This window comes from Pararge aegeria, chromosome 2, assembly GCF_905163445.1.
Source record: "Pararge aegeria chromosome 2, ilParAegt1.1, whole genome shotgun sequence".
NCBI classification, from domain to species: domain Eukaryota; kingdom Metazoa; phylum Arthropoda; class Insecta; order Lepidoptera; family Nymphalidae; genus Pararge; species Pararge aegeria.
The window spans coordinates 14,242,781-14,268,809 of NC_053181.1; the positions used below are offsets into that span (position 1 = coordinate 14,242,781).

The 26,029-nt window shown below is 37.7% G+C and overlaps 1 protein-coding gene across 2 annotated transcripts in view; it reads right to left on the reverse strand.

The window, feature by feature from the left end:
• Window positions 1-26,029, reverse strand: part of LOC120634460 (solute carrier organic anion transporter family member 5A1-like) — a 72,809-nt gene that overhangs the window by 15,050 nt on the left and 31,730 nt on the right. For both annotated transcript variants that reach the window (XM_039905058.1, XM_039905047.1), the window contains 6 exons: window positions 7,438-7,569; window positions 5,136-5,303; window positions 3,959-4,088; window positions 3,167-3,383; window positions 2,399-2,601; window positions 34-175 (listed from right to left, as the gene is read on the reverse strand). In XM_039905058.1, the coding sequence (XP_039760992.1) occupies window positions 34-175; window positions 2,399-2,601; window positions 3,167-3,383; window positions 3,959-4,088; window positions 5,136-5,303; window positions 7,438-7,508 (931 nt within the window). In that variant the 5' untranslated portion in view covers window positions 7,509-7,569. The remainder of the gene's footprint in view (window positions 1-33; window positions 176-2,398; window positions 2,602-3,166; window positions 3,384-3,958; window positions 4,089-5,135; window positions 5,304-7,437; window positions 7,570-26,029) is intronic.

Consider the following 26,029-nt stretch of genomic DNA (forward strand, 5'->3'; position numbering starts at 1 on the left):
GTGTGAATTGCACAGGATTTTTTTTCAACTTACCAATATACATGCTCGATGACTCGGGACGCACGTGGTCGTCAACGTACGTGGTGCCGAGGGTCAGCAGCGGGGATCCCCCGCACCCGAGCAACAGTTGCGCGACCACGAATACCATAACAGGAACGAAAGTGCTGGGCGTACTCTGTAACAACATGGTATACATTGTATCCTCATTATTATAGTATACTTTCTTCGGGAGCGATTTTTACGGTGTTTTTACAAATACCACGGGAACAGATTGTTTTCCTGGGATAAAAAGTAGCCAATGTTACTCTTCGCCCTTACAACTAACTCTATGGCCAAAATTAAGTTGAGGCGTTAAAGAAGGACAAACAAACAAATGAACTTTCATATTAATTATATTATTAGATACTGATGTGAGTAAAACGCACTGGGCAGGCCTCCTCTTTCAATGAAGAGAGAGTTTTAAAGCATAGATCCACTACGCTGATCCAATCCAGGTTGGCGGGCTTTAACGATTGTTATCACTTAAGTAATTAATTTTTGAGGTTCGGGGTCGGGCATTTTCAAATTCTTAACACCGGGCTGGTACTGTATTGTTTTTCATTCCAATCCATATACAAAATTTTCGCGAAGCGGGAGTAGAGCCCGGAACTTTCTGAATCGTAGTAGAACGTGCTAAAGAGGCAGTTACATTTAGCACTTCCAATATAATTTAATAATGCAATGTACGATATCGCTAGAAATTAGGCAATATTCAAAATGTTTTTAAATTAAAAAAAACGTAATAAAGAATTTTTTATTTTTAAATTATTAAAAGTTTTAAATTAAATTAAATAGCAACGTTTGAATGTTATGGTTATATCGTCATTCAAATTTATGGCGTTGTAACGTTTCGCCATAAATGTGAATGAGCGGAACAGTGATTTATACCGCCGCCCCGCACTGCGTTGCCGTTACGCGCTATAGGGAGTTCCCTAATGCAAACAATTATTATTTTCTGTGATATTGGTAGTTATTTTTCACCAATTACAAATCAGTACTGGAGATGCATACATTAAACACATAAACTGGGTTGCCGATAGAGGCAGAAAATGGTATGGAATCCAGAAAAAATTTGATCCATAGTAGACTTTTTTATTTGTCTCAGGTGAAACTTCAGCTTAAATACTACATTTATATGTAGTAAATCTAAGGTCTAAGTGCAGCAGGTGTTTTTCCTCTCACGTTTATTGGTGTTTATTATATAATGGGATTAAGAATTTTCTTAGCGTAAGTAAGGCCAGTGATTTTATCTTTAGTGTAATAAAAGAGTTGGTTGTAAAAAAAACTTATTTGGCTGCATAAATTTAAAGCCGTTATAAAACTAGTATTATATAACGCTATAAAATCTCCAGTTTTATAATAAACGATAATGCAGTCGTTATAGTTTTACAAATTACACTACCCTGTTAAAGTTCAAAATAAGTTAAATTTTCATTATTTTATTGATTAAATATAACAAGGGACTTTAGAACTAAATTTTAAGGGTAATTAAATAATAAGGGCAGCTGAACCTCTGGAGGACTTGAACTGTGTTACAGGGGAATTTCATGATTAGTACTCCTTCTTAGACCAAATGGAGGTACGTTTGGAGAGCTTTACACACTATTGATTAATTTGGTTCAATTAGTAATTTATATTTTTGTTTTTTTTTTAATTTACAATAGAAGGGTGAGAATTCTTTTATTCTTACATCTATTCCTTAACTGTGTCTTTTACGCTATTGATTACCTGCCTACCTAAATCGTGATTTATTCCCGGTCATCAACGGCATCGCGATGCAGCGAAGGGTCGCCGAATTGAATACGCTGTATTGGGCTTGTTTCTTTAAGTTATGCATGGAGTACCATAAAAGTGTTTGTATTCATTCATTCATACATTCATTCACTGAGATAAATCTATTCCGTAACTTTACGCCATTAGTTAGGTACCTGGAATACATCTCGATGTACCGATAAGTCCGGCAAATTGTAAAGCTGTAATGTGCTTGTTTTTGTTGAGTTTTATGTGGAGTACAATAAAAGTGACTGTCTTCGTTGATTTATGAAGTAAATTTGTTTTGTAACTGTGTCCCTGTACACCATTGGTTACCTGTAATAACCGCGTTGTAGCGATAAAGCCTACTAGTTGTATAAGTTGAATAGTCCTCGTTTTTCTGTTTTCTGTAGTTTTGCGTACAATAAAACTGCATTCATTAATTTAATTACTGTATGTGAGTTTAAACGTTGTTTGATACCTGGAATAAATTACGATGTAGCGATAAGGCTGCTCAGTTATACGCACGCTGGAAAAATGTTGCTTGTTTTTTTTGTTTTGTGTGATGTGCAAGAAAGTTATATTAATTCATACGTCAATTATTTACCTTAATACAGTTATCTGGTCTCAAGTTGCTGGGCGGCAGGCCTTGCGACAATCTCCCGAGGCCCGTGATATCCTGGTCCATCGCACGCGGCAATCGACAGATGTTATCATCAGACTTGTTGTTCGCCATCATTTCGCTGTTCGCTTCCGCTATAAAGTGTGGCACGACGAACACTAGCGAGCCGATACCCATTATAACGGCACCTGAAACGTTCAAGCGTATAAATATCCACAATACAATCAAACTTATGGTTTAAAATTTTAGGGCTTAGCTTCGCTTCATTTCGATTCCACACCTCGTAATCAATACGGTGAAATGAATTTTGTAGAATAAATGGGAGATCTGATCGGAGGATTTTATTATTTCTCCGCAACATATATAAAAGAATATGAAGTTCATCAATATTAGATTCTAGCTGTTGCCCGTGTTCTTCGCCCGCGTATATGAAGGTTTATAACAAATCCGGTGGGAACTTGTTTTCCTGGTATAAAAACAAGGACGGCGTCAACCAAACAAACAAGCACACGTTCACATTCATTATATAAGTAAGGTTGAATAATGTAACGACAAGATTTTCACAGCAGGATAGAGTAATTTAAAAGCTTCTGTTATCTGTGAAAGAACTTTTCAATAGTACTATATTTTTTATAATACTTTGCGAAGAGTGTCCTTGGGTTTCTAGGATACCTTAAAGTCAATTTTTGAATCAATTTTTAGGGTGAATGTATTTAAGTTGATATGTTATTTAAAAAGGCTTAATATACTTACCAACAGCGATCCACACAGGAATGTGCCTTCTGCTTCCAAGGTATGAAACGAATATAACGGTAATAACGTTACCGATCTCATAACTGCTCGCAATGAGCCCCGAGAGGCTCGAGGGTATTTCGAAACGTTTCTCGATTGTAGTGATCACAGAGTTTATGTAGCCCGAGCTTAATGCTTGTTGCAATGTTACTAGGAACGAAAGGAAAAATACGAACACCTGTAAAAGGAAACAAGCATGTTAAAAATTTGTTCGTGTTCCAACAACGGCGTGCAAAGGGTTTTAGACCAGGGTATGCATAAATTATGAATTATACAAAAAAAATAGAGTACGCAGTGCTTTTGTGCATGTACGAAGTGCAGTGTTCCAATATATATGCAAAACAACAGCTTTTGAATTATCAAACCTCGTATGTGATTGAGAATATATTTGATGTAACACCAAAAAATATGACGAAAACAAAATAAGGGTTTAAAAATTATTTATATTCCTTTGTAGTTGTAATTTAAAACGTCGCTGATTTTTAGATATGCAGAAAGGGTTTTTGAAACTTTGCGTTTTTAAGTATTATAAAACATCGTACGGCTGTAGTAATTTTTATCAAACCCTTACTGGCGTTAACTGCATGTTTGCTCTGTCTAGATTGCTTTCTCCGATCTGTGTACTAACTGACCCTGCACGGCTAGCATAAGCAGAAAACAAAAATTATATCCCCTGACAAGGGATAAAATTAATGTGTTCACCTGCCACAGCACTGCAACAGGGAAAATAATAAACGTTAATAATATTCTTACTTTAATACTAGAAAATCTCTGGATAAAAAGCGGCCTCCAAGATAGGATCCCGCAATCTCGTGCGTCATGAGGAATGTCTAATATTTCTGGAAATATCTGGTGCGGTTTCTCTTTTTCTCGCTCCTTCTCTCTGCAACATAATTAATTCATTGAAATTGTAACGACAACGATTATATACTTATGAGTAATGAGGTGTTACAGTTTGGCCGTTTAAATAGTCCATTCCTGACTGGTCATGACTCAATGGGCCATGTAACTTTTGAGGGGTTTACAATTTGATAATTTTGTTTGTAACCTACTAACGAATGATTATTATGATTAAATAATGTATGTATTGTATCAATTTATAATTTTGCGCTAAATTCAGAAAACAGTATTTTTTATCGATACTGTAGATATTTACTTTTGAATGGTTATGTCAACTAACTATTTATTATTTATCTATATGACTGACTGACAGAATTCAGGAACGCATTTTATCCGCGTCTGTATTATAATTAAGAAAGATCCAAATAAATGACTTATCATTTATTTTAATATTTCTGATTGAAGATTGCTTTGTTTTCAACTTATTATTTATTACGTTAGTTAAAGATAATTATTTTCAGGGTAATCAGACCGATAACACTTGATCTTGACTTGAACTCTACAAAAAGCCCGAGCAGAGCTCAAGTTTAAAATAAAATCAAAACAATATGTATAAGTAGGCACAATTTATATGAATTAGAGGCCAGTCTAAAGTATTTATTAGGTTTTTGTGCAACTTTTGTTTAAAGTAGTTAGAAATAAGTTAATTTTCGATACAACGACAGGATTAAGTGTCTTTAATTATGATTTTAAGGTCATTTAATTACCCTAAGTACGACAAATACCAAGAAATCAGAGTAAAATAGATGTACCTAATGAGAAACTTGAATTAAAAATAGTACACTCAGTATTAGCGATTGAGGCTCTACCGATTAAATTGGCTATTCATTGGATTGGGGATAACTTTTAACCTAATTTTATCCTGGCTAATTAGTTTAAAGTAGTTATGGCAATCTATAATGGCCGTGCAGAATAATTCACAAGTGTGTAGAAACATGGTAAATCATGCGCTAAGATCCGGGAGAGCAGCGTAGAGAGGCAGGTTAAGCAAGATCGTTGGATCTGTAATGCACTGGTAACGTTCGAATACCTGTCGCATATACCAGCAGAAGGGTTTCTGCTGTGGCACTTGGTGGATTCCCGTGGCGGGTGGGAGGGATGCGCAGGTAACGGCGGCGTGCTGGGACCGGCTGCGTCTCCCTCGGCGCACCCTGATTCCGCGTAGAGACCCGTCATCGCATACATTGATTCTTGCCTCCTAAACAAAAAGGTTAGTGTTAATGAGGTTTCAACGCAAGACATTATATGCCTGGCTGTTTTGTCTATGATGTGAAATGTTCAACTATGGATCAAGAAGTTATACTAAGTCAACTTCTTTGTATTCTCATAGAGAGAACCGGCGCGCAAGCAGAACCTGATTTTCATTCATATATAGACCGCTAAGTGCGCTTGCTGTATAAGTGATAACGAACTTAAGCTGATTTTAGTAGCGGTTTGATACTAGAAAATTAACCATTCAATTGCGAGCCTACTTTGATATTTAAGATAGGTAATGTTATATTAGGTAGCTGCGTCCACTGTACGTATATTATTCAAAAATTAATTCCGATTAAAAGCTTTTTTTAAACATAATCGAAAGCTTCCAAAAAACAAGAACATCGGCCCACAATCTTGGAGAAATCGGTATGATACGTACCGACATAAAAATATAAACACCTATGCGATAATAATGAAATACTTTCACCTTTTTTTAAAGTCCAATTAATAGGATAAGCATACAATAGTGAAGCATCTTATGAATGTATACAAAATGAAACAACACAGGGTAAAAATGAGACAATAAGAGAGATAAAAGTGGGCAACACATGTTTAACTTGTATCGATAGCGGTACCTTTCCAACAGTAATCGGAGCTGCTCGGCTGTTACATCCGACATATTGTCGGCGCGAACAACAAAAGAAAAACACAAATACGACCTACAGTATGTTCACAACACGGCACAATTTCGCGACCGCAATGACGTCATTATAACGCGAAGCCTTCGCGGATTTCACTTTCTCAAGTCGTGACAAATGCAAATGGAGGATCAAAACTGTATTCACATTTTTCGTGCTTCACTAAACTAAACGTAGACGATTAAACCTAAAACTTAGTACGATTATACCTCAGGTGCGATAGGTGTGAATGTGGGCCAGGTGTCGCAAATAGCAATATCAGATACGCTGACAACGTTATCTGGTAGTTGGTACGAGATCAGAGGATGTAACTGTGTACGTAATGGGTATTACTCATAGTAGCTTATTTAAACAATAACATTTAAAACCGATATACTTTTTGTCTTTATCGGTTCTCTTATTTTGCACCTATTTTGTCCAATAAGGTAATTTTTTTTACAGTTGGGTACAGTTGTGGTGCCTGAGATATTATTCCCGAACTTATCTTAAGGAAATTACGATATTTTCCTTCAACCGATTTTAACTCCAAGCATACCTCAATACTTCACGGAAAACATTGGTTCCGCTATTCGAGAAAAATACATTGGATTGTAGGTTAAATACTATAATTATAGGCACTATAGATGTATAACATAAATAACGTACCTATTTAACATATAATTTTGGGAGTTAATTGGTGGACATTGTTGCAAAACAATAAAATGAAAGATCCCAATAAATAACGGTAAAATATTAAATATGAAGAACGTCGTAAAGTTCCTACTTTTCACATTATTCTTGGAGTTCTTAGAAGGTCGCCAGATTAAAAGGCTGAGAAAGTTTTTAGCTCAATTATACGCCTAACCCAACCCTGCTCCCAATCAGGTAAACAATTTAAGACTTTGTACTAATTTTACGGCTTAGTCGTCTTTTTTCTTGTGCCAAATCGAATATCAAGGATTATTTTTAGATCGGCAATATGAAAGGCGAGGCCATTTGCTCTATGTTAAACAGAAAGTCACAAGTATACTAAACGGATACAGCATCAAGACCGGGAGAGGGCTGAAAAAGGCAAGAATCGTAAAGTATGCCTCTTTAATAGATAATGAATTAAATATTTGTTCCGTTTGCTGTGGGATTCTAGGGCCATGGAGTTTTAGTTCAAAACAATTCTTGGGAGACATTAAACCGCGGTTGATTGCCTCATCTGGTGACAGAACGGTTAGCTCATTTGCGCAAAGGATCTCTCTGATGTGTCTGTAAACATTTTCCTGAAAGAGTTCTCAGATCAATATGGTAATGGTTATGTCCACCCAGAGAATGCTGCTGTCACCCTTCTCATGCTAGGAAAAGTGCATGGATGCATGTAGTAGGTCGCTAATGGGTGGTCAATGATGATGATGATAAACACAGACCTGTGAGATCTATTAACATATTTCACACAATCGCTCTACAGACCTGTGTCCTTTCCTGTGTTGCGGTGCGGCGTTGGCGCCGCCCGCGCTCTGCTGTTTCTCGCCCTCTATCATGTTGTTGTAGCAATCGGACTCTCACCGCGCACCCATGCCAGTTACCGCGACGCTTATCCACCTGCACAAAGAAAAATAATGATAATAAACCCTCATTGATCTCAACATGGCTAACATGGGCAGGGGACACTTATCCCCCGGGGTAAGGGAGTATCCAAATATTTTACGTGTACGCGTATTTCTCCTATTCCCCGTTGCCGTGCTTTGGCAGGTAGAAATGTTTAATTTAGCCTTTTTCAGGGGATATAAAATTGGAGGGAGTATAATTTTTATCTTCGCCTTATGCTGGCCGTGCATGCAGGCTTTGCACGGGTATAAATAAATAAGAAAAAAAGTGAATTTATTCATTTCTCGTTATATAAGAATTTATAGCCAAACATAGTGGCGATAGCCTAGTCACCTAGTAGGTATGACTACCGTTTCGGGGACAGAGTTCGATCCCCTCAACGCAACCCTTACGGAGTTACGTCCGTTTTTCAAGCAGTAAAATATAGCTTACTTTAACGTTGAATGAAAACGCGAGCTAAACCTGCATACCAGAGAGTTCTCCATATTGTCTCAAATGTGTGAGATGTCTATCGACTTTTTCACATTTTATTAACTTATTATTTCTTACTGTTATATTTGACGGGCGAAGCAGGGAGCCTTGATGGTAAATAGAGAAAATTAGAATAGTTTAAAGGCCGATGCCCTTAAACAGGGCCATTACGCAGGACATGCAAGGAATTTTTCTGCAACGTGCCGCCCTGTGTAGATTAATCTGAGGCGTAGATGCCTAATGTGGCAGTATTACTAATACTGCTATACAGCCTAAATTCTTTACACTCTGAGGAGACCCGTGCCTTGTATTGGACCGGTAATGGGTCAAATCAATATGAATATGATAGTCAAATATACGTGAGTAGCTATTGCCCGCTAAACAACCTACTGTTTTATTGCGGTTTTTCATAATTCCGCAAGTATTAATTGTTTCGGTTTTTAATAATTCCTCCAGGAGTTAATGGGTTACGGCGTGCGTATGTAAAGACATAAACAACAAAACAAACACTTTCGCACATATAAAGTAGGTATCAGTATTTAATACATATTGATGTGCGTCTGTTTTCTGTGTGTATAATGTCATTGTACACACAGAAAACAGACTGCGTGGAAGGTAAAATAGAGTAGTTTATATCGCAGCGCATGAGATTACGCATGAAACAATTGCGGAACTGGGTCGTAGCGTCTTGTTAGATAACGACTACGTACTCACTTCGAGATCTAAGGCGCTGCGCAAACGTGGACATACCAACGTGGGTCTGTGCCTTGGAAGCGACACGTTTTCTTCCTCTACAGCTCATATGCTTGATAAACATTGAACTTTTGACAGTTGACCTCGCTATATAGCCATCCCAGTTCGTTCCATACAACTAGTCTTCATATAAAACGCATAATTTTAAAGCGTCAGTTGTCATCTCATTGTATAATTTGGAATGGAAATAACAGGTGGCCACCGCTTAGCAACTGTAGGGAAAGTTTGTGAATCGGGCAGTGGCAGCGTAAAGTCTCAGTAACGGGACATTGTATGCATTTATTGTGCAGTACATGGGACGCGCCTTTTACCGTGGTATGCTTGGCACATCTTGGATTGCTTATGCTCTGAAATCCTCTCTCCCATGAGATTTGTGCACAGCAGTAGCACGTGATAAACGACCAATACACCGGGAGATATCTTTGCATCATTCGAGTCCATGTAGGACTGAGGTGCATTTTTTTTTGATTTTTCGGAAGGACACTTGCCGCTAACCACCTGAGGGGTTGCTACGGCGTCACCGGGGGAGTGGGGCGAGCGCGAAAGCTCGCCATGAGAAGAGCCCCAGGGCTCGACGACATCGGGGGGAGTATGGGAGACGTCGACCCGAGGGTGCCTCCTGCGAGGACTCGGGCCTCGGCTCGGTTCGACGTTAATCTGACTGTTGGTGGACTTTTGGACTAATTATTGTTTAGTCCGAACGCCCCCGTGACCGTGGTAAGGATCCACGTCCGGATGACGTCAGAAATCGGGGCCCTCGTCTTCGCCGGCGAAGACGCTGTGATGTTGCGTGTGTGTGTGTTGTTGGGACACGTTGTCGGTAGTTATTTTGTCGTCAGGGTCGTCAAGGACATGCTTCGGACGTCGCCGCTTTGGTTCGACGTCGGGGACGGGGGTATAAGTGGACGCCTCGACCACTAGGGGGTTGGGGTGTCGGACTGCATTTTCAAAGTAGGTCTTTGATAATGTTTTCATGTACTGGGCTATGGTGGGAAGATCGAGGTCTCGGTGGAGATCTACGTTGCGCATGAACCACGGACTGTCCGTGGTCATACGCATAAATTTGTTCTGCAGGACTTGAAAGCTCCTGTAGGAGCTGTGAGGGCGATGGGCGAATACGACGCTGGCGTATGTCATAATGGGACGTATAAACGTTTTATACAAGGTTACCTTGTGACGGAGGGATATTTTGCTTTTGCGGCAAATCATCGGATAGAGACGACCCATCACATACGCAGCCTTGTTGCGGGCCTTGCGAATGTTGAGGTGCATCGATAATGCAGCCGTATTTATATCAAAATACCCACCAACTCAATGTCATGAACATTGGTTGTTAATCATATATAATTTTAATTGTTTCTTGAAAACTATCTATGAACTTAATAATACTTATAAGAGTAATTGTGATAATCCTAATAAATTTGATAAAATATCTGGCAAATATGAATGTATAGTTATCAAAAGTTTAATTATTTACCCACTTTATAAATTTACTGTAACACACGCTAATAGGCTGAGAGTGCATGTTTTTGCCACAAGACAATTTTCAGTTCTTATAACGTCTTATATTTTTATCACGGCTTTAATGTCCCAATCATTTTCCATGTAATTGAAATGCATGCATGGAAATTGAATTATATTGTACACATTTAGTTTCTGGAAGCTAGTAAGCAGCTAAATTCTAGCTGCTTACACTTTTTGATTGGCAATCCATATGTGCTAAGTGGAAACGATCGGACTCGAGTGTCTGCGTCTGCGCAAGTATTGATTGGTATTTGGTATTTAGGTATTTTAATTGTATGAAAACAACATACTCAAAGGTAGCTTATATCCAACACAAGATATAAGTTTCTCGGTATGTCTGTTATCAGCGCCTAAGGCTGCTTACATACTAACTCTATAGGACATCAAGTGTGTGTAGTGTGATTCTGGTCGATTTAATTTATATAAACATGCGTCGCGTGGCGTGTTACAAATATATGTCTAGCTCAATGATAAATCACTTAATAGGTATGTTGGCACTTGGCAGATGCTTTGATGTGTCAGACCGTACACACACGTGTTTCGAACAGCACATCACGACAATGTTATTACTCTGATGTTTACGTACATATTACTTACATGGACTTGTTGTTTTAAAGATTAAAACACATAGTGTGGCGTCCAAGCTCATCAAAAATAATCGATCTTGCTGGGGGTGCCAACGTACTAAGGCCACTATAACCTTAGGACGAAATTGAAACACCTGGTATAGGAAGCGCGTTGTCTTTGGCTGCGCCGTAGATATCAATCAGGTGACATTGGATATAAGCGAACTTTTTCAAGCGATAACTTCAGATCCCTTCGTGAGTTTTGAGGTAAGTCTGTTCGACTATGAATCAAGAGGTTCGACTTTTGGATCGGGCCTTAGAATGTAAAATATTGTGCATTTCTGTCAAGAAATTCTAAGTATCACCCCGATATTACGCCCCCCCCCCTCCCCCCTTTGTCTACCCCTGTGGCTTGGAGCTGATGGGCACGGTTAATGTTGGCATGGCATGGCATGTCATCCCTGATTTAAGCTGTGCTGACTCTGTGCTCTTAAACACTCTCTACTCTGAGTGCATCCACCAATGGGGCATTAAAAGGCGTGAGGCGGAGGCTAGTGACGATAATGATGATAATAACGTCCAAGTGAAATGAATTAACACGTTACCTCGATTCCCCCGGGCTCCTTCTCACATCCACCACCATCGCATAAGAAAAATAAGCGTAGACAGTGTTTTTGTGGATGTTTACCAGCCAGCGCTCCAAGCATATAGACGGTTACATATTAAAAATCGGTAATATGTAATTATGCAGTGTGGTCAGAATACAGCTATCACCACCCCTCTTCTTACCGCCGTACATCGTACTACCATCTACTGCGATTAAAAACCCGTGTGCCCAGCGTGGTGGTTATTTGAAAACGCGCCTGTAGGGAGAGGCTTTTTGTCTACCATTGGACTGATTTAGGCTGTTGTTGATGAAGGATCAGGTCTATTATATTGTTTCCATCGAAGCTTGGGAGTTGTGGAGTATCGAACTAAAGGTACATAATAAGACTTACTATAATGTACATTCAGCATGTACGCAGTGCAGTTACCCCGATCTATGTAACAATTTGCTAAATATGTGTTTACCTATTTATACAGATTTAGTCTCTATTTCGGATTACCAATACAGTAAATACCGCAATAGGTAGTTCAAACATCAAAACGTACAAAAACCATCCAAGCTTTAGACAAGTGCTCCGTATCATAAGAGGAATCGTATAGATTGTATAAGTATTAGTTTGCATATTTCTAAAAATAAATTAGAGAAATATTTTTTTTTTGTTTCCGTAGCGTTTCAGAAACTCTATCAACTCTATTTATTTTAGATTTTCGCTTTGCTCGCTTTGTTAAGAAAACTGAATAAGTCGAAGACTTTAATTTCTTATAAAACATACGTATACTATTTGAACAACTTTAAAATTTCGGTATCCGAATTTTGACTTTATTTGCAATTTTATTTTTGTATACTTTTAACTATCCTTCTACCTACTTATAAGACATTGTACACTTGACAAAGTCGAAATATCATTTCGGTACCGGAACCCGTCCATGAACAATTATCAAAATGCTATTCTGAGAGATTTATTTTTATAAAAACTGTTTGAATTCGTTCAAAACACATGAATGGCTACCACCCTGTGGGATTAAATACTATAAATGACAACAGGAGTCTGACGCATTGCATACGAAGTATTGCGTTATGCCTCCTGTGATGCTCTAATAATAAGATTTACTTTTGAAATGTAGACCAAAGTATCGCACAGTTCATAAGATTTGTATGCCCTGCCCTTTGTGAGTAGATTCTATAGTTTTATTTTTTGTAAAGATAAATGTTTCTTTGTTTTTACGTCAACCAACAAATTGACAAGAAATGTACTTACTTATCTTCATTGACAACTAAACAGAAAAGATGGTAGCACGTTACACGACCCGGACTCATTTAAATAGCCACATAATTAGCTACACAGGCTCTTCTTATTACATTGCAGTGGTTAGGACTTGGGCTTCACTTTCGGCGGCCGAGTTTGAATCCTAGCACGCACCTCTAACTTTTCTAAGTTATGTGCATTTTTAGCAAATAAAAATATCACTTTCTTTAAACACAAACACGAAATCGGCATGCCTGAAAGTTCTCGAAGTCGTTTAAAGCCAACCAGCGTTGTGGACTACGACCTAAGCATTTTCTTTGACGGAGGACACCCGTGCCCCAAAGTGGGCCGGTAGGGAATGGTTTTCATACATTCTGGGTAATACTTTTGTGATTATTGTTTATCATCCTTAGCCTATTAATGTCCGATAGCTGGGCATAGGGCTTCTCTTTCATAGAGATATTAAAGTATAAATATTCCATACGCTGGTCCAAAGCGGGTCTCTTTGCGGAGTTAAGTATATATATATAAACTTCCCGCTTATATATTTAGCATAAGTACCTATCAAGAATTTTATGCACAAAATATAAGTTACCTTTTCGTTGAAAGCGTGTCTCACGAGCTTCTTGAATAGGTCAAGATGTCTGTAAAGTGGGTTGAATAATATTAAAGCAAAGAGAATATGAGTGTGTTATCGATTTTTTTGTTTAAGTAATCGTGGTAAATATCGTTATGTGGTAGGTAATAATATATCATTAAAACGGATCCGTGGTAAACATGAGAAAAGCTCCCACGGTAATGGAATTACGCTTTTGCAACTGTTCATCGAAGCGTTTGTTTTGTAGGTGGCAAACGGCACTTTTAATCAGTTGCGCGTTTTTACGGTATTTGCGTCTAGCCTTAGAAGAAGCGTAATTGTGTGTGCGTGTTTTTATACATTATTGCTGTATATATTAACCGCAGGTATGTAAGCTTCGCGCTTCCATGACTTAATTTCTTAAAAAAACTCCGTAAAGTGTTATGGGGGAAGCCTGGGACATCCCAACGACCCGGAGAGACGCAGAGGTTACGCCTCTACTGACTAGAAACTCAAAGTGTTCCTGATACCTACCTAAGGAAGATCCCTCTCGGACACGACTGGCCGAATTTCACTAGTCAAGGTCATGCTATAATCCACAAGCAAGCAATAATGTTTTTTTTAATGATTCCAATTCTATTGTTTTTAGACAAAACAATAGGATTAGAAGTCCCACTACGTATGTGACGTCAAAATTAGAAAGGTCCTAAAAGTTTTCCTTTGCAAAAATGCCGTGTCCCCTTTACAGATGATTATTCTTTAATAGACCTACTGAGTAAAAGTTTATACATTATTTTCTTTTTTATGTTTACTTAAAACGTTTTCATCAGAATGTAATACCGTATTAAATAAGCAAGAAAACATTTTAATATTGTTTAGTGAGTGAGCCCTTGTGAAACGTCTGTGTCCCGAGGGGATGTGACGTATAATTTGAGAACTCATTAACCTATATAGTATAACGATGCTTCACTTAATTAATTTTACATGAACCTATAATAAACCCACAGAGCAAAGTAACATATGCCACGCCTCGTAGCTATGTTATCCTGGTAAGTCAAACCATATTTATCAAGAATTCATCGAACCAAAAATACGCCATTTTGCAGACTGTCCCGGTTACAATATCAAGTTTTAAGACGACTATATCATTGCAGTGTTATTGGAATTGTTCAGACATTCAATAATCCTTAAACGGCTTCAGAGGTTTAACAAACAATTTTTACGGACCAATTAATTGCAACTTTGGACAAATGCAAACACTCTTTTTTTAGCAATGCAAGAAGAATGTAAGTGATGAAAGCCTAAAATCTAGGCTTTCTATAATGTTACCAGCCTACCAGGAAGGACTTAGATATATAACCACGTTGAAACCGAATAGGATTGCAATATTAACGCCCCTTCCAAATTAGCGTGCTCCCACATTTCGGTGAGATGTAGTCAAGAGCTAACGTACAGAGATTCGAAGGAAACTGGGCAGGCAGGCTTCACGTTTATGAACGTAAGTTAAAATAAGAGACGAATTAGAAATAGTGCGACAATTATAAACACTGGAATTCAAGATAGAGATTGGTATTAAATTGGAAAAAATATGTCTGTAGTATGAGAGCCCGCATAAATATTTATTTTATTCTGGTTTTTAGTATTGGTTGGTAGAGCGGCAACAGAGATACATCATGTGTACAAACTTCAATTGTCTAACTTCACGGTTCATGAGTTACAGCGTGGTGACAGACGAACAGACAGAGAGACGGACAGACAGACGGAAGGCACCGTAGTCTTAGTAATAGGGCCTGACAAAAAGCATTGTCGACAACAATAATGTTAGTAGAGTTTGATGGTATCAGTAATACCTGAGCTTCATTTGGAATTTCTCATCCACCTACTTACTGAATAATGTGCCGACATGTTAACGGGATCCAATGGAATATTCCGCTAACAACTCATTTACGCCTGTACTGTTAGTTTCAAGTGCTGTGATTCAACAGTCATTTAATTGTGGTAACTATTATAGCATTATAATGAAATGGTATGCATGACCTTGAAATGTTATCGTCATTAAGGCAAGTACGTTGTACCGTTTTCAAGTCCACATACATACTGTATTCTCATAATCTCATTAACAAAACAAGTAGGTATTTTCTATACTTATGTTATGTGTGTTTACTTGGGCAAAAGTTTATGGTTGTTCGCTTGTTACATACATAATACGGCCGCTGAACCGATCTTGTCAAAATTTATGGTACGGGAGCTAGCAACGTAAGCTGATTATGTGATATGTCGTCCTTCTTGCACTTTCGGTTAAGGTCTGAGCTATCTGGCTGGCGGTAGCGGTTGCGTTCATTAGTGCGCATCCTACCTGTCCAGGTAATAATCCTGGATTTTAAAAACATTTTAGAAGGCGTAATTTTTAATTTTTTGTTTTTAAATAAGTCTACCTGACATATTTTTTTATTGCCCGAAATTTTTACAATGCTAACTATGTGCCATACGCGATTTTTTTTTTTATAAAAATTTCAAAGTATTTTATAATGTCTGTAATTTTAATATTATGTTATTTAAAGCAAAGAAAAACTTAAAATAAATTTGCCAGACATTCTCATCTGATTTTTTAGACTTAAACGTACTTGAAAATAAATGAATCGAACATTGGAATAATTTTTAACTCCATACATTTGACAAATAAATTTCTCCAGGGTTACAAACGTAGTTTCGAGTACTTCTTCATCATCCGTAATTATATGACGAACTAACCTAAAATTCTTTCTCAAAAACGTTGCTAGCTCCTATACTATAAACACAAGCTTGAAACTCAAACTCCCAAATTTTCTGCCAAGTATCCTATCAAAAGAGCTGAATAGGCATGTCTCTACTCTTCTACTGCCAGTATTTAGTTTCAATATCAGCAGTATAAAAGATAAATTGTTCATATTATTCTAAATCAGTTTAAGAATGAGGCGTTTTTCTATCAGAGCAATCTCTTCCTATTTCTGCACTCCTGGTATAACGATTCGCAAAAACTTATAAAAATGGCATTTCTGCGTTGTTTGTTCAAGGGGGGACCCTTGCTAAAATAAAAAAGCTGTAGCTAACAGGGGTTATTGTATCGGCAAGCAGAAGAGGGCTGCTTTGAGTAAGACTGCACGATTTCAAGCCAGCCAGCAGACATTTTTAAAAACACATGCTTGAAACTCAAACTCCCAAATTTTCTACCAAGTATCCTATCAAAAGAGATGAGTAGGCATGTCTCTACTCTTCTACTGCGAGTATTTAGTTTCAATATCAGCAGCATAAAAGATAAATTGTTCATTTTATTCCATATCAGTTTAAGAATGGGGCGTTCTCCTATCAGAGCAATCTCTTCCTATTTCTGCACTCCTGGTATACCGATTCGCAAAAACTTATAAAAATGGCATTTCTGCGTTTGTTCAAGGGGGGACCCTTGCTAAAATAAAAAAGCTGTATCTAACAGGGGTTATTGTATCGGCAAGCAGAAGAGGGCTGCTTTAAGTAAGACTGCACGATTTCAAGCCAGCCAGCAGACATTTTTAAAAACACAAGCTTGAAACTCAAACTCCCAAATTTTCTACCAAGTATCCTATCAAAAGAGCTGAGTAGGCATGTCTATACTCTTCTACTGCGAGTATTTAGTTTCAATATCAGCAGCATAAAAGATAAATTGTTCATATTATTCCAAATCAGTTTAAGAATGAGGCGTTTTTCTATCAGAGCAATCTCTTCCTATTTCTGCACTCCTGGTATAACAATTCGCAAAAACTTATAAAAATGGCATTTCTGCGTTTGTTCAAGGGGGGACCCTTGCTAAAATAAAAAAGCTGTATCTAACAGGGGTTATTGTATCGGCAAGCAGAAGAGGGCTGCTTTGAGTAAGACTGCACGATTTCAAGCCAGCCAGCAGACATTTTTAAAAACACAAGCTTGAAACTCAAACTCCCAAATTTTCTACCAAGTATCCTATCAAAAGAGCTGAGTAGGCATGTCTATACTCTTCTACTGCGAGTATTTAGTTTCAATATCAGCAGCATAAAAGATAAATTGTTCATATTATCCCAAATCAGTTTAAGAATGAGGCATTCTTCTATCAGAGCAATCTCTACCTATTTCTGCACTCCTAGTATAACGATTCGCAAAAACTTATAAAAAAGGCATTTCTGCGTTTGTTCAAGGGGGGACCCTTGCTAAAATAAAAAAGCTGTAGCTAACAGGGGTTATTGTATCGGCAAGCAGAAGAGGGCTGCTTTCAGTAAGACTACACGATTTCCAGCCAGCCTGCAGACATTTTTATAAAAACCAAGCTCGAAACTCAAACTCCCAAATTTTCTGCCAAGTATCCTATCAAAAGAGCTGAGTAGGCATGTCTCTACTCTTCTACTGCCAGTATTTAGTTTCAATATCAGCAGCACAAAAGATAAATTGTTCATATTATCCCAAATCAGTTTAAGAATGAGGCATTCTTCTATCAGAGCAATCTCTACCTATTTCTGCACTCCTAGTATAACGATTCGCAAAAACTTATAAAAATGGCATTTCTGCGTTTGTTCAAGGGGGGACCCTTGCTAAAATAAAAAAGCTGTAGCTAACAGGGGTTATTATATCGGCAAGCAGAAGAGGGCTGCTTTCAGTAAGACTGCACGATTTCAAGCCAGCCTGCAGACATTTTTATAAACACAAGCTCGAAACTCGAACTCCCCAATTTTCTGCCAAGTATCCTATAAAAAGAGCTGAGTAGGCATGTCTCTACTCTTCTACTGCCAGTATTTAGTTTCAATATCAGCAGCACAAAAGATAAATTGTTCATATTATCCCAAATCAGTTTAAGAATGAGGTTCTCCTATCAGAGCAATCTCTTCCTATTTCTGCACTCCTGGTATAACGATTCGCAAAAACTTATAAAAATGGCATTTCTGCGTTTGTTCAAGGGGGGACCCTTGCTAAAATAAAAAAGCTGTAGCTAACAGGGGTTATTATATCGGCAAGCAGAAGAGGGCTGCTTTCAGTAAGACTGCACGATTTCAAGCCAGCCTGCAGACATTTTTATAAACACAAGCTCGAAACTCGAACTCCCCAATTTTCTGCCAAGTATCCTATCAAAAGAGCTGAGTAGGCATGTCTCTACTCTTCTAATGCAAGTATTTAGTTTCAATACCAGCAGCATTAAGATAAATTGTTCATATTATTCCAAATCAGTTTAAGAATGAGGTTCTCCTATCAGAGCAATCTCTTCCTATTTCTGCACTCCTGGTATAACGATTCGCAAAAACTTATAAAAATGGCATTTCTGCGTTTGTTCAAGGGGGGACCCTTGCTAAAATAAAAAAGCTGTAGCTAACAGGGGTTATTGTATCGGCAAGCAGAAGAAAGAGGGCTGCTTTCAGTAAGACTACACGATTTCCAGCCAGCCTGCAGACATTTTTATAAAAACCAAGCTCGAAACTCAAACTCCCAAATTTTCTGCCAAGTATCCTATCAAAAGAGCTGAGTAGGCATGTCTCTACTCTTCTACTGCCAGTATTTAGTTTCAATATCAGCAGCACAAAAGATAAATTGTTCATATTATTCCAAATCAGTTTAAGAATGAGGCGTTTTTCTATCAGAGCAATCTCTTCCTATTTCTGCACTCCTGGTATAATAATTCGCAAAAACTTATAAAAATGGCATTTCTGCGTTTGTTCAAGGGGGGACCCTTGCTAAAATAAAAAAGCTGTAGCTAACAGGGGTTATTGTATCGGCAAGCAGAAGAGGGCTGCTTTGAGTAAGACTGCACGATTTCAAGCCAGCCAGCAGACTTTTTTAAAAACACAAGCTTGAAACTCAAACTCCCAAATTTTCTACCAAGTATCCTATCAAAAGAGCTGAGTAGGCATGTCTATACTCTTCTACTGCGAGTATTTAGTTTCAATATCAGCAGCATAAAAGATAAATTGTTCATATTATTCCAAATCAGTTTAAGAATGAGGCGTTTTTCTATCAGAGCAATCTCTTCCTATTTCTGCACTCCTGGTATAACAATTCGCAAAAACTTATAAAAATGGCATTTCTGCGTTTGTTCAAGGGGGGACCCTTGCTAAAATAAAAAAGCTGTAGCTAACAGGGGTTATTGTATCGGCAAGCAGAAGAGGGCTGCTTTCAGTAAGACTACACGATTTCCAGCCAGCCTGCAGACATTTTTATAAAAACCAAGCTCGAAACTCAAACTCCCAAATTTTCTGCCAAGTATCCTATCAAAAGAGCTGAGTAGGCATGTCTCTACTCTTCTACTGCCAGTATTTAGTTTCAATATCAGCAGCACAAAAGATAAATTGTTCATATTATCCCAAATCAGTTTAAGAATGAGGCATTCTTCTATCAGAGCAATCTCTACCTATTTCTGCACTCCTAGTATAACGATTCGCAAAAACTTATAAAAAAGGCATTTCTGCGTATGTTCAAGGGGGGACCCTTGCTAAAATAAAAAAGCTGTAGCTAACAGGGGTTATTGTATCGGCAAGCAGAAGAGGGCTGCTTTCAGTAAGACTACACGATTTCCAGCCAGCCTGCAGACATTTTTATAAAAACCAAGCTCGAAACTCAAACTCCCAAATTTTCTGCCAAGTATCCTATCAAAAGAGCTGAGTAGGCATGTCTCTACTCTTCTACTGCCAGTATTTAGTTTCAATATCAGCAGCACAAAAGATAAATTGTTCATATTATCCCAAATCAGTTTAAGAATGAGGCATTCTTCTATCAGAGCAATCTCTACCTATTTCTGCACTCCTAGTATAACGATTCGCAAAAACTTATAAAAATGGCATTTCTGCGTTTGTTCAAGGGGGGACCCTTGCTAAAATAAAAAAGCTGTAGCTAACAGGGGTTATTATATCGGCAAGCAGAAGAGGGCTGCTTTCAGTAAGACTGCACGATTTCAAGCCAGCCTGCAGACATTTTTATAAACACAAGCTCGAAACTCGAACTCCCCAATTTTCTGCCAAGTATCCTATCAAAAGAGCTGAGTAGGCATGTCTCTACTCTTCTAATGCAAGTATTTAGTTTCAATACCAGCAGCATTAAGATAAATTGTTCATATTATTCCAAATCAGTTTAAGAATGAGGTTCTCCTATCAGAGCAATCTCTTCCTATTTCTGCACTCCTGGTATAACGATTCGCAAAAACTTATAAAAAAGGCATTTCTGCGTTTGTTCAAGGGGGGACCCTTGCTAAAATAAAAAAGCTGTAGCTAACAGGGGTTATTGTATCGGCAAGCAGAAGAGGGCTGCTTTCAGTAAGACTACACGATTTCCAGCCAGCCTGCAGACATTTTTATAAAAACCAAGCTCGAAACTCAAACTCCCAAATTTTCTGCCAAGTATCCTATCAAAAGAGCTGAGTAGGCATGTCTCTACTCTTCTACTGCCAGTATTTAGTTTCAATATCAGCAGCACAAAAGATAAATTGTTCATATTATCCCAAATCAGTTTAAGAATGAGGCATTCTTCTATCAGAGCAATCTCTACCTATTTCTGCACTCCTAGTATAACGATTCGCAAAAACTTATAAAAATGGCATTTCTGCGTTTGTTCAAGGGGGGACCCTTGCTAAAATAAAAAAGCTGTAGCTAACAGGGGTTATTATATCGGCAAGCAGAAGAGGGCTGCTTTCAGTAAGACTGCACGATTTCAAGCCAGCCTGCAGACATTTTTATAAACACAAGCTCGAAACTCGAACTCCCCAATTTTCTGCCAAGTATCCTATCAAAAGAGCTGAGTAGGCATGTCTCTACTCTTCTAATGCAAGTATTTAGTTTCAATACCAGCAGCATTAAGATAAATTGTTCATATTATTCCAAATCAGTTTAAGAATGAGGTTCTCCTATCAGAGCAATCTCTTCCTATTTCTGCACTCCTGGTATAACGATTCGCAAAAACTTATAAAAATGGCATTTCTGCGTTTGTTCAAGGGGGGACCCTTGCTAAAATAAAAAAGCTGTAGCTAACAGGGGTTATTGTATCGGCAAGCAGAAGAAAGAGGGCTGCTTTCAGTAAGACTACACGATTTCCAGCCAGCCTGCAGACATTTTTATAAAAACCAAGCTCGAAACTCAAACTCCCAAATTTTCTGCCAAGTATCCTATCAAAAGAGCTGAGTAGGCATGTCTCTACTCTTCTACTGCCAGTATTTAGTTTCAATATCAACAGCACAAAAGATAAATTGTTCATATTATCCCAAATCAGTTTAAGAATGAGGCATTCTTCTATCAGAGCAATCTCTACCTATTTCTGCACTCCTGGTATAACAATTCGCAAAAACTTATAAAAATGGCATTTCTGCGTTTGTTCAAGGGGGGACCCTTGCTAAAATAAAAAAGCTGTAGCTAACAGGGGTTATTGTATCGGCAAGCAGAAGAAAGAGGGCTGCTTTCAGTAAGACTACACGATTTCCAGCCAGCCTGCAGACATTTTTATAAAAACCAAGCTCGAAACTCAAACTCCCAAATTTTCTGCCAAGTATCCTATCAAAAGAGCTGAGTAGGCATGTCTCTACTCTTCTACTGCCAGTATTTAGTTTCAATATCAACAGCACAAAAGATAAATTGTTCATATTATCCCAAATCAGTTTAAGAATGAGGCATTCTTCTATCAGAGCAATCTCTACCTATTTCTGCACTCCTAGTATAACGATTCGCAAAAACTTATAAAAATGGCATTTCTGCGTTTGTTCAAGGGGGGACCCTTGCTAAAATAAAAAAGCTGTAGCTAACAGGGGTTATTGTATCGGCAAGCAGAAGAGGGCTGCTTTCAGTAAGACTACACGATTTCCAGCCAGCCTGCAGACATTTTTATAAAAACCAAGCTCGAAACTCTAACTCCCCAATTTTCTGCCAAGTATCCTATCAAAAGAGCTGAGTAGGCATGTCTCTACTCTTCTAATGCAAGTATTTAGTTTCAATAGCAGCAGCATTAAGATAAATTGTTCATATTATTCCAAATCAGTTTAAGAATGAGGCGTTCTCCTATCAGAGCAATCTCTTCCTATTTCTGCACTCCTGGTATAACGATTCGCAAAAACTTATAAAAATGGCATTTCTGCGTTTGTTCAAGGGGGGACCCTTGCTAAAATAAAAAAGCTGTATCTGACAGGGGTTATTGTATCGGCAAGCAGAAGAGAGCTGCTTTGAGTAAGACTGCACGATTTCAAGCCAGCCAGCAGACATTTTTAAAAACACAAGCTTGAAACTCAAACTTCCAAATTTTTTACCAAGTATCCTATCAAAAGAGATGAGTAGGCATGTCTCTACTCTTCTACTGCCACTATTTAGTTTCAATATCAGCAGCATAAAAGATAAATTGTTCATATTATTCCATATCAGTTTAAGAATGAGGCGTTCTTTTATCAGAGCAATCTCTTCCTATTTCTGCACGCCAAATTGTTCATATTTTAATTTTTTGTTTTTAAATAAGTCTATCTGACATACTTTATTATTGCCAGACATATTTGATACGCGATTTATTTATTTTTTTATTTCAAAGTATTTTATAATGTCTGTAATTTTAATTTTATGTTATTTGAAGATAAGAAAAACATAAAAATAAATTTGCCAGACATTCTCATCTGATTTTTTAGACTTAAACGTACTTGAAAATAAATGAATCGAACATTGGAATAATTTTTAACCCCATACATTCGACAAATAAATTTCTCCAGGGTATCAAACGTAGTTTCAAGTACTTCTTAGTCATCCGCGGTTATTGCGGGGAAGCATGGTAAAGCTTTGCATAAAGAGTCACCAAGAATTCGGTGTCATTCACTTTTTAATTTTAATTTAAGGCTTAACAATCGAATTAGCATTGTCAAAAATGTCTGGCATAAAAAAGAGTATGTCAGGTAGACTTATTTAAAAACCAAGAATTACAAATTACGCCTTCTAAAATGTTTTTAAAATCCAGAATTATTACCTGGACAGGTAGGATGCGCACTAATGGACGCAACCGCTACCGCCAGCCAGATAGCCCAGACTCTAAGCGAAATTGCAAGAAGGACGACATATCACAAAATCAGCTGACCTAAAATTCTTTCTCGAAAAGGTTGCTAGCTCCTTATTAGAACGTAAATAGATTTTATCAAAATAAAAAAACATTAAATTATTCAAACTTCATTTATTTCAAGTAGGCCTAGTTTATGAGCACTTTTGAAATGTCAAGTCTTAGAGACGGAAGTAAATCATCCATTATCCATTCATCTCGGGAGAACATCTAGTAATTCTTACCGTTACATTATAAACCTTTATTCGTGATGCACGGTTTAGCTGCTTAAATGTTCTTGACGAATTTTGGAACGGATAGGTTAGGCTGACTCCTGAAGTTGAGGGACACAGGATACTCATAGCCTGACTAAAAAAACGCAAACAAAGCTGCCAGCAATAGCTGCTGTGCTATATTTCACGATTAATGGTTGAAAAGGATCTGCGTACTAAATACCTTACACAGGGTAATGTGAAAAATTCCCTTTTCTTGGACTGAAAAAAGTGCGCAGTGTATTTGAGGGTAAATCGGCCGTCCATGTAGTGTATGGGTTGTCCAGCTAAAATTGCTAAAATACAATAAAAAGACGTGTGACACTGGCGCCTACCTGCAGCGTTACGTAATAACTTTGCAGAGACAGCTGATGCCAAAATCAGAAACTCACGAACGTAATGCACAAGCGGGCTAAACAGTTTGTTCAGTTTACTGTGATCGATATCAAGCGGTCATAGCGCATTGGACTGGAGCTCAACTTAACTTTCGGGGGCCGAGTTCGAATCCCAGCACGCACCTCTAACTTTTCTAAGTAATGTGCGTCTTAAGGTATTAAAATATAATTAGCTTCAACGGTAAAGGAAAACATCGCGAGGAAACCTGCATGCATGAGAGTTCTACATAATGTTTTCAAAGGTTTGTGGAGTCCACTAATCCGCACTGGGCCAGCGTGGTGGTCTACGGCCTTAAACTTTTCTCATTGTAGGAGGAGACCCGTGCTCTGTAGTCGGTAATGGGTTGATGATATGATGAGATAACTGTGATTATTTATTTACCTACAGTAGATATAATTAATAATACTTTCACTACTGCTCAATAAAGTCTATTTATAATTTACTAAGACTACTAATAAGACGAAATAGATGCGAATGTTACTGAATAGACCATACAGTGTCTATTAAATAACTGGAAAGTTCGTTTCAAATCGGTTCCAGGCAACCTTGGGACGTGCGAGAAAACCAGTGGGTGTGACATTAAAACTTATTAGTTTTATATTGCAGTAATATTATTCAGTTTTTTTATATTTTCCTGCGGGCCAAAACAATCCAAAAACGTAAGTTATCTCTGTGCCAGAATTTAGCAAGAACGGTTTAGCCGTAAACTGATAAACACATTTCGCAGTAGTAGATACGGATACAAGACGAAGGACAGGTTTCATTACGAGACGTATGCGTGACGGCAAGCCTGTTTCGATCTGAATTCATCTACGAGTGACTAGTCAATATTAGGGTCGCTTTATGGGAAAGTGGGTGTGTGTTCAAGGTTACTTTTATGGGTAGGTACGGGGCGGTCGATAAATAGGTCGAACCTCTTAGCTTATTTGAAAGTCGATTAGATGTTAATTGATAAAGAATTATTAAAATATGAATTGTTTAACTCATTAAATAGAAATTGGTATTTCAAATACCTATTCGAAATATAAGAACGAGAGTTACGATAACGGACTTTTATCTACGTAGAAATGGGGAAATTTACGTGAAAAATTATCTAGCCAGAGTAACTACCATTACGTTGGATAAAGGGACCTAGTACCTAAAGGATTTCTTTTCTGTCTGATAAAAACTGAGTTTTCCAACAATATTTTCTTTCAAAGAAAATTATCAATGGTCTTCGTAACTTTTAGAATTTTACATTATCTTTTATTTTTGTATTCTAAATACTTTTTGCAAGGAAATATGTTGTTTTTATGGCGACCTACGAGTATAAGCGCGAAGAACTCAAAAAGGCTAGAACGCAGAGCAGAGTCATGCAGCAAATTGGACTGTTGATTATGACGTCATATTTTGACATATTACGAACGAGTGTATAAACGAGAAGCAATGAAAACAAAAAACTTTTACCAGCAAATCAAGGAAAGTTTACAAAATAAGTTACTGTGATAATTTAAGGATCGACCTAATGAATGAGTTAAGATAAAGTATTTTATGAAACTGCACATATCATGTAACTATGTAATAACAGTATTGTGACATTATTGAAACACTATACTCGGTTTTTGAACTTTTCGTGTTTTAATTATTCATATATGACAGTTATAAACTTCTATAACTTTCCTGTTTTGTTTGCATGAACCACCCATTGAAAAGATTTTCCTTGTATTATATTAACAAACATCGGAACAGATTGCAGCGCATCGGAAGATGCCGGCAGACATACCGGTTTGGTATTAAATGACTCATCCGTCGCATTTGAGTCAATAATAATCCAATGAGATAACGTTTTTTTTGTTTTTTTTTTTATCTGTGCCGTCGCTATAGTTATTGTTGTGATCCAAACGTAGTTACAGAATCAAATATTTAGGCAACTTTTTAAATGCATTTTTGAAAGATTTTATTATTATTAACATCCGATCCAATGATCTGCGCTGAGAAACCTGAACCGAGACGGGTTTGTTAGCTCAGAACTCTTTCCTCAGTAATTTT